The sequence below is a fragment of the Limulus polyphemus genome, unplaced genomic scaffold (assembly GCF_000517525.1).
Source record: "Limulus polyphemus unplaced genomic scaffold, Limulus_polyphemus-2.1.2 Scaffold660, whole genome shotgun sequence".
In the NCBI taxonomy this organism is placed as follows: Eukaryota; Metazoa; Arthropoda; class Merostomata; order Xiphosura; family Limulidae; genus Limulus; species Limulus polyphemus.
In genome coordinates, this window is record NW_013666270.1 from 347,818 (window position 1) to 355,105 (window position 7,288).

At 29.7% G+C, this 7,288-nt stretch overlaps 1 protein-coding gene across 2 annotated transcripts in view; it reads right to left on the reverse strand.

The window, feature by feature from the left end:
* Nucleotides 1–3,907: 3,907 nt before the first annotated feature.
* LOC106459778 (G2/mitotic-specific cyclin-A-like) overlaps nucleotides 3,908–7,288 on the reverse strand; it is a 12,061-nt gene continuing 8,680 nt past the window's right edge. For both annotated transcript variants that reach the window (XM_022386327.1, XM_013919436.2), the window contains 3 exons: nucleotides 6,839–6,952; nucleotides 5,718–5,851; nucleotides 3,908–4,437 (listed from right to left, as the gene is read on the reverse strand). In XM_022386327.1, coding sequence (XP_022242035.1) covers nucleotides 4,383–4,437; nucleotides 5,718–5,851; nucleotides 6,839–6,952 — 303 coding nt within the window. In that variant the 3' untranslated portion in view covers nucleotides 3,908–4,382. The remainder of the gene's footprint in view (nucleotides 4,438–5,717; nucleotides 5,852–6,838; nucleotides 6,953–7,288) is intronic.

Below are 7,288 nucleotides of genomic sequence, written 5' to 3' on the forward strand. Positions count from 1 at the left end.
AAACCAAACCTTTATAGTAGTAAGATATCCAAATGGAAGACATGTTTCATTCGTCCGCGACAGGATTTTTGACTTTGCTGATAAGCTTGACAGACTTCATATAGACTATTTTAATAAAATTCAAGGACTTTTAAATGACTAAAATTTAATTTTCAAGGATCATGGGCCAATTTTAATAATATTCCATCCACATGAGAAAAGCATTAACTAAGTATTCGTGTAATATTATACAATTAAATGTAATAGCTTTTAATTACCTAATTTATTTTCCTTCCATCCTTTCTTACACACTATTATGTGGTAACTCTACTGCAGGAAACCCATTTTGTCTAGAACTTCATACTTCTGCAGTCACAGACATTATATAAATTTAAGATGAAAGTAGCTAGTAGTAAATTTGTTAAAAATGACTGCTTTCTTTTCTCAACATGATTTAGATAGTGTTCATCTTCTTATTTGGTGTGTCTTTACAAAACATAGAAAAAAAACACCCTAGCTATATATGAATTTCACACTTCTCCAGACTACAGCATCAGCCAAATTTCTAGGATTAACCCACGACTCTAAATTAACGTGGGTTAAACACGTATATAATATCCTAACCAAAGTTTGGCAACGCATGAATTATACTACGAGTCTAACGGGCAAAATCGGAACTTCAGCCGACAACATAATCCAAATCTACAAAACATACATACGTCCAGTAATTTAATATGCATGCCCGGCCTGGATTAACATAGCACCAAAACACACCACTAAACTACAATATTCATTACTAACTATAGCGTACAAACTACCCAGATCCACTACATCTAAATTTATGCACAAATATGGAAATACTCTCCGATAGACTCCTACATAACTAGCGGAATTAGTTTGCGTGAAATTGGCACAAAAATGACCTACTATGTGAATTAGATCGCTAGTGCATACATGATGAAGATAGTCCTAAGTATCTCTCATCAGTTAATATGTAAATTAAAAATATAAATTTTAATAAGGCCACCACGCGCTAGACTAATAAACCTACATTATTTTAAGCTGCTACAGCAGCATTAATAGGGTATTTTTGTAAAATGCTCTTGAGGAGTATTTAAACTAACGAAATGTGATAAATACACGTGGAGCTGCTCACCGTGTGCAAAATTTTTACAACAAATGAAATGAAGATGTGTTTACTCACATGAATATTACAGTAATAACATACATTAATATTACCCTAAAAAGGGTCAGCATAAGTGCAGGATACTCTGACCATCAGGTAGTACTTAAATTAATATTCTTCAGAAACCAGCTACCAAGAGGGAGGAAGAGGTCAAATGAACCTGACCCTCCCAGGTCTATTAAACCTAAACACCTATAAAGAAAACAGCAGCAGCACTTTCCAGCATTTCAAGCCATATATAGATTCAGGTGTTTGGGTATACAATTGTATTGAATCAAAACTTACATTAGTACATACATTTGCATGTATTTGTGTTGTCGCAAGTAACATGTCAGCGTCATTATTTATTAAATTCTTACCTAAAAATGACCTATATATAAATTTACAATACATAGAATGGGTGTTAAAGTTCTACACATCCTTATGTTATTTGAACTAAATACTTCTCTAATTTTGTAATACGTTTTCTATTATAGACGTTTAAATATTTTACATGCATTGTCAGACTTTTCTTTATTAATACCTATTTGATAAAATAATATGTTCTTTAAAAGTAGCCACAGCTATACCTTATTGTTAAGGGTCTCGGATCTTGGCTATTCAAGCCCATGTACATGCAAGATTAGTTTCCACTCAAGGCTAAAAATTTCAACTGTTGAATATACAGTACCTTAATAAAGACACCTATTAAGATGAGTGACATCACAATCTCGTGCTACATCAAGTAAGTTTGCTTGCTACACTGAGGATGTTATTAAACCTAAAGATATTTAAGACAATGCTTAGTTAATTAAAAAAAATGAAGTTTATACATATTTTCCAACTCATTTTATTATTCCAGTTTGCAGGATTAAACAAATTTACCCATAAAAATATTAAAATGTTTTAATTTTTTCTGTAGTTACTATACCTTCTAAAATCTGGTCTTATTTTTCTCCAACTTTCCAGCCATAAGATAAGTTACTTTGCTCAGGTTCTTTCCCATTAATGTTAAAATAATTCTAACTTAAGTTTGATTTAGTTGACACAATAACCTTGCTCATTTGGAACTTATATCTACATAATAATAGATCTTATAAAATTTAAATTTGCTTCTTCACAAAAATAATTTATGTATTTGATATAAAATATTCTTTGCGAGTTAGTTTCCAGTATTTTGGCAATTGTTTAAATTTTTTTCATTATTTTTCTTCAATTTTAAAAGTTCTTTGGCCCACAAAACCAGTCCTACCAAATATTCACTAAACAATAAAAAAAAAATACATCTCTGCAGGTGAGTCAGTTGTACATCTAAAATAATGCATTAAGTACACAATTTTGAAGCTATATTAGGAAGCTTTTGAAAAACAAAATTACAAAGTGGAATTTTTTTTCATGCTCACGATGTAAACTATAAAAGGTACAAAATAAAATCAGATAGTTCTGTCTCTTATCTCTCGTGCAATATACTTTTCTATTACCTTGAGGTTTACTTCTTACATATATATAAATAAAGGACCAGAAATCTTAACTGTAATTAAAAAAAAAAAACACCTTAGGTTACATTTCATATTTGATTTACTAGGCTTATATTATCATTTCTAATGGTGGTGCCAACTTGTACAGATTAGCATGATTTTGGGTTTATTTTCCTTGAATATAGAATAAATGGGAATGATCATTGACATCAGTAACCTGGGATACTCTATCATGACTAGTCTCATGTAACATTCTGAAGCTTTTCTTATGCAGATATTTTGCTTCCACAGATATAGAAGTCTATATAATAAATTTAGGACCTATATTTTATTATCTTTGTATCTTTAAAACTGTACGTACTTATTTTCTACTAGACATCAGTTACCATTCAAATTAAGCCAACTTATGCAAAATAAAGTACAATAATGTGATAAAAGTTACTAGACAGTTTTGATCCACAAAACACTTAATATTGATGCCCACATTACTGGAATAAGAATGACCTCATTTACATGACTGAGCAGGATTGAGTAAGTGTAATTATTAAATGGACTATGTAATATAAATATTACAAGTAATATAAATTGATGTGTGAATTTTTTATTTATGGTTGGTTTGAATATCATTAAGTTATACTGATGTTTTTGCAAATACAAAAAAGTTTATAATATATATTGTACACAACTATCAAAAAACATCAAAAGAAATTTTGCAATGTTTATTAATAAAAAATAAGTTCTGAAAATGTACAAAGTTTCATTTTAAAATATCAATATTGTGACACTGAATGTTATGAAAATGATATGATGTAGAGAATTTTTTTTCACACAAATATAAAGTTATTAGCTTGTTTATTTTTTTAAACTCAGTGTTTTCTGCTTAACTATACTTATAACCATTTACCTAAACTTACAAGAAACCCCTTATACTCTTCTTCTGAATGAAACTAGTTAAATATGAAAAATGAAGTATAAAAATTATTTACCAAACAATATTAAACCCATTAGTTTATTTTATATATTGCTATAACCCATGTGAGGTTACTCTAATTATATGCACAAACTGATGGAGTTTGTAAATAATGTTAGTTTTACATAAACATGGACTATCCCGTTACAAAAAAGCTAAATGTATAGCCAGAAAATGCTATATCTTCCTCTGTCTGTGTTTCTCTGTGTGAGCAAGTGCATATGCACATGAAAAAAAAGTCACTTTTGGAATGGTGCTCAATATTTGTAGTACTACATAGCATAACGTTCCAAAAATCATACAAATAAACCTAGACACAAGAGAAAACAATTTTATCACATATCTACATACATAATCTTGTTCATGCATAAACATTTAAGTATCTAGCTATTAAAACTATGCAAGACAAATAACCAATATTTAAAACCTTGTCCATCATTTTTCTCTTCTTGCCTTATTCCTTTCTGTCAACACAATTTATTAGAAACATGTTAGTTTTATAATTTAGTGACAGAAAATGTACCCATAATTTTTACTATTAGGCAAAAATATTTCGCAACTGATATGCCAGGAGTCTAGATATAAAAAGTAAGAAAGCAAAAAACATACACCTTAAAAACAAACTTTGGCTGCAGTACTTTCTGAATTGTCAAGAAACAAATTATGTAATGGTAGCTTCTGTTTTTGTTTTGCTGTGTACTTATATATTTTTTAAACTAAATTCCTGAAGGACCAAACACTGCTTCATTATATGAAGTTTATATATTTTGTTGATGATTGCTTCTAAGATCTATAACTTGTATGGTATTGTCTGTGGTGGTGGCATCAAGGACACACTATGATTCCTGTAAACAATAAAAAGCACAAATATTCAACTTCGTTGTTAACATACTTAGAGCATGTTAACAATTTTTTAAAATCAAGTTTATAATAGAGAACAGATGTGCATGACCATAAAACAAAATAAATTAAAATGTACAACCTTCTAAAGCTAAAGAAATTCTGCATCTGTTTAAAAATAGAAAAAGTGTATCAAATGTCAAAACTTATTGTTGAGTATAGATGTATAGCTATTACTCTAATATCAAGCACGAAGTTTCCATAACTCACCAATATACACAAACCTAGCTTCAACTATAAATTTAAGTAATAAATACAAAGAAGATTTTAGTCCAAAATCCTTCACTATTTTCCATGTGTTTCAACTCATTTGTTCATCTAAAGACAGTAAAATATATTGCGAGAAGACTATAAACTGTTTCTTTTCCTAGTCAATGTTGGGGTAACTAAACAGATCTGACACCATCGTCCCATTTACCACTCAATATGACTAGGTCGCATTTCTCTTGCTCCCACTTTCCAAAGATCTTGTAAAGTTAATTGAGCAAGTAAATATTTAGTGAAAACAGATTGTACACAGAATGTCAAACACGTGCATAGAAATTAATTTTACTTTCACACATACAAAATATTACCACTTGTTATACCCAGAAAATTTACAAATTACATGTACTCACTTTTTTCGTTTGAAACTAAATTGTTAGTTTGACTTCCTGTTAAAATTTTTATTCAAATGGTTGAAATCAAATTCCCACCTGAGTAGATATGTCAAAATTGCAAATATATTACTGAAAACCAGGAATTTTGTTTTAATCTATTTGCCATAAACTTTCCTTCCTTCCTTAAGTATACAAGAACTTAATGTATTATAATGTTTGATTGCATAACAAATCAAAAGTTTACAAAAAACATTTAATTTTAAAAGCTGTCAGACACACAATTTGTTGGAAATGACCATTTTACACTTGGCAGCACTTATGACTAATGTTAATAAAAAACAAAAGCCTAACAAGATACCATCCAAGATCCTTTACCTTACCCTATGAAGGGTTAATATACATTTAAAATAACATAGTTTAAGACAAAGAAAACTTTCTAGAATCCAGTTATAACCCTTAATAGTTTATAGATCAAGATTTTTCACAATTTCAAGAAATGTATAGTAATACCCAATATATTCTATACTACAAAAATACTTTTTTTTTGCTCTTCATTTTATGGAACTAGATCACATATTCATTCAAGCAGAAGGAAAACTAAGTTTATGAATAGATTTACTGCTTACTTTGAAGATTTGTACTTCTCTCTAATTGCCTGCTGAGGAGAACTAGGAGCCTTGTGAATACTGTCATATAAACATTTCACACATTCTTGAATATCCTCATAAGCATAGCCAGAAGATGTAGCAAGATTTTCATCCTGTAACAGAATCAAATAATGAATTTGGCTTTGGGAGTAGCTGTCAATTAAAAAAAAACACTTGTTAAAACCAAGGACTAGTTTTACATAATTTCACATTAACTTGCAATTCAAATAACTTAAATACAGAAGTTTACAAAATGAGTAGATTTCACAACTTAAGGTTCTTTGAAATACAGCAATATTAGGTAGTATTGACCAGATTATGTTATAACTCTACTTTATAAGCATTATATATTAATCTTTCTTGAGTACTTGAATTCCCCAAAATCAAATGTGTGTAGCAAGGTTAATTTTATGATGAGAACAATGCAGCTTGCCACTAATAATGCTGTTGAAAAGTGTGATAGCTATATCAAGCACATTTGCCAGAGTAGTTAAAAACACCATTTCTTTAAAAAGAAAATATTATTGTTCAACAAAACTGGAGGGTAAATATCAGCCTTGCGATCATTTTACTTGAATTCTACAGTAAATTGACATGTTTGTATGTCAAGCTATCATAGTAATGGAGAAACAGAAACTACAATTGAAAATAACTTAGCTTTCATAAAATGGATTAATTAACCCTCTTACTACAGGAGGGGTAAAGTTTTTGTCACAACCTCTTAGTTACATTCAATTTTATTAAGCTACTTTATTGTCAATGTATACAAATATACTTGGCATCAAAACAGTTAATATACCAAATTTTAAATCTAAGGAAATATTTAAATCTCCAGTCTCCCCTGGTATGGGAATCATGACATTTGTTTTCTCACCCCCCCCTTAATTTATCACTCTTCTCTGAAGTATGGAATTTAATGTACATTACTCATTATAATTCTATATAAATATTACCAAGGCAGAGTAATTTTTATAGACTTCAATCCTTTTTTACTTATAAACTAGTAAATCAGAACTATGTGCAGCAAATGGGTAAGTCATGCATCTGATCAAGTTACTTTTTAAAATAGTTGAAACATACTAAATGAAATTTATGATTACCCAAGGAATCATTCCACCTGTATGATTAGCCAAACAAACTGCAGCAGCTGCTATGACACTAGGTAGAAAACGAAGGTATTGGTCGCCTTCCACCAAGGACAGTTCACACAAGTACTAGAACAACAAAAGAAAAATGTGTCCAAGTAACTCAGGCATAAAGTAAATTTAAAACGTTTATGTACAGTAACCTTGTTTTTTTTAATCTTTAATGTACTTAAATTTCAAAATTTCTCTTTAGCATCTACCAAGATGATTGTTAAAGCAACATACTTTGGAGAAAATGAATTTTCCCCCACATATTTAAGTATGGTTTGACAACAGTTGGGAGTTATTTAATTCACAGGTCTCAGAAATAAAGAAATACATTAAATTTTGTAGGAGTTTCAAATTTGCCAGAAAGGTAGGGAAACACTTCTAATAATCAACACTATTACTAACAAACACAGCCCC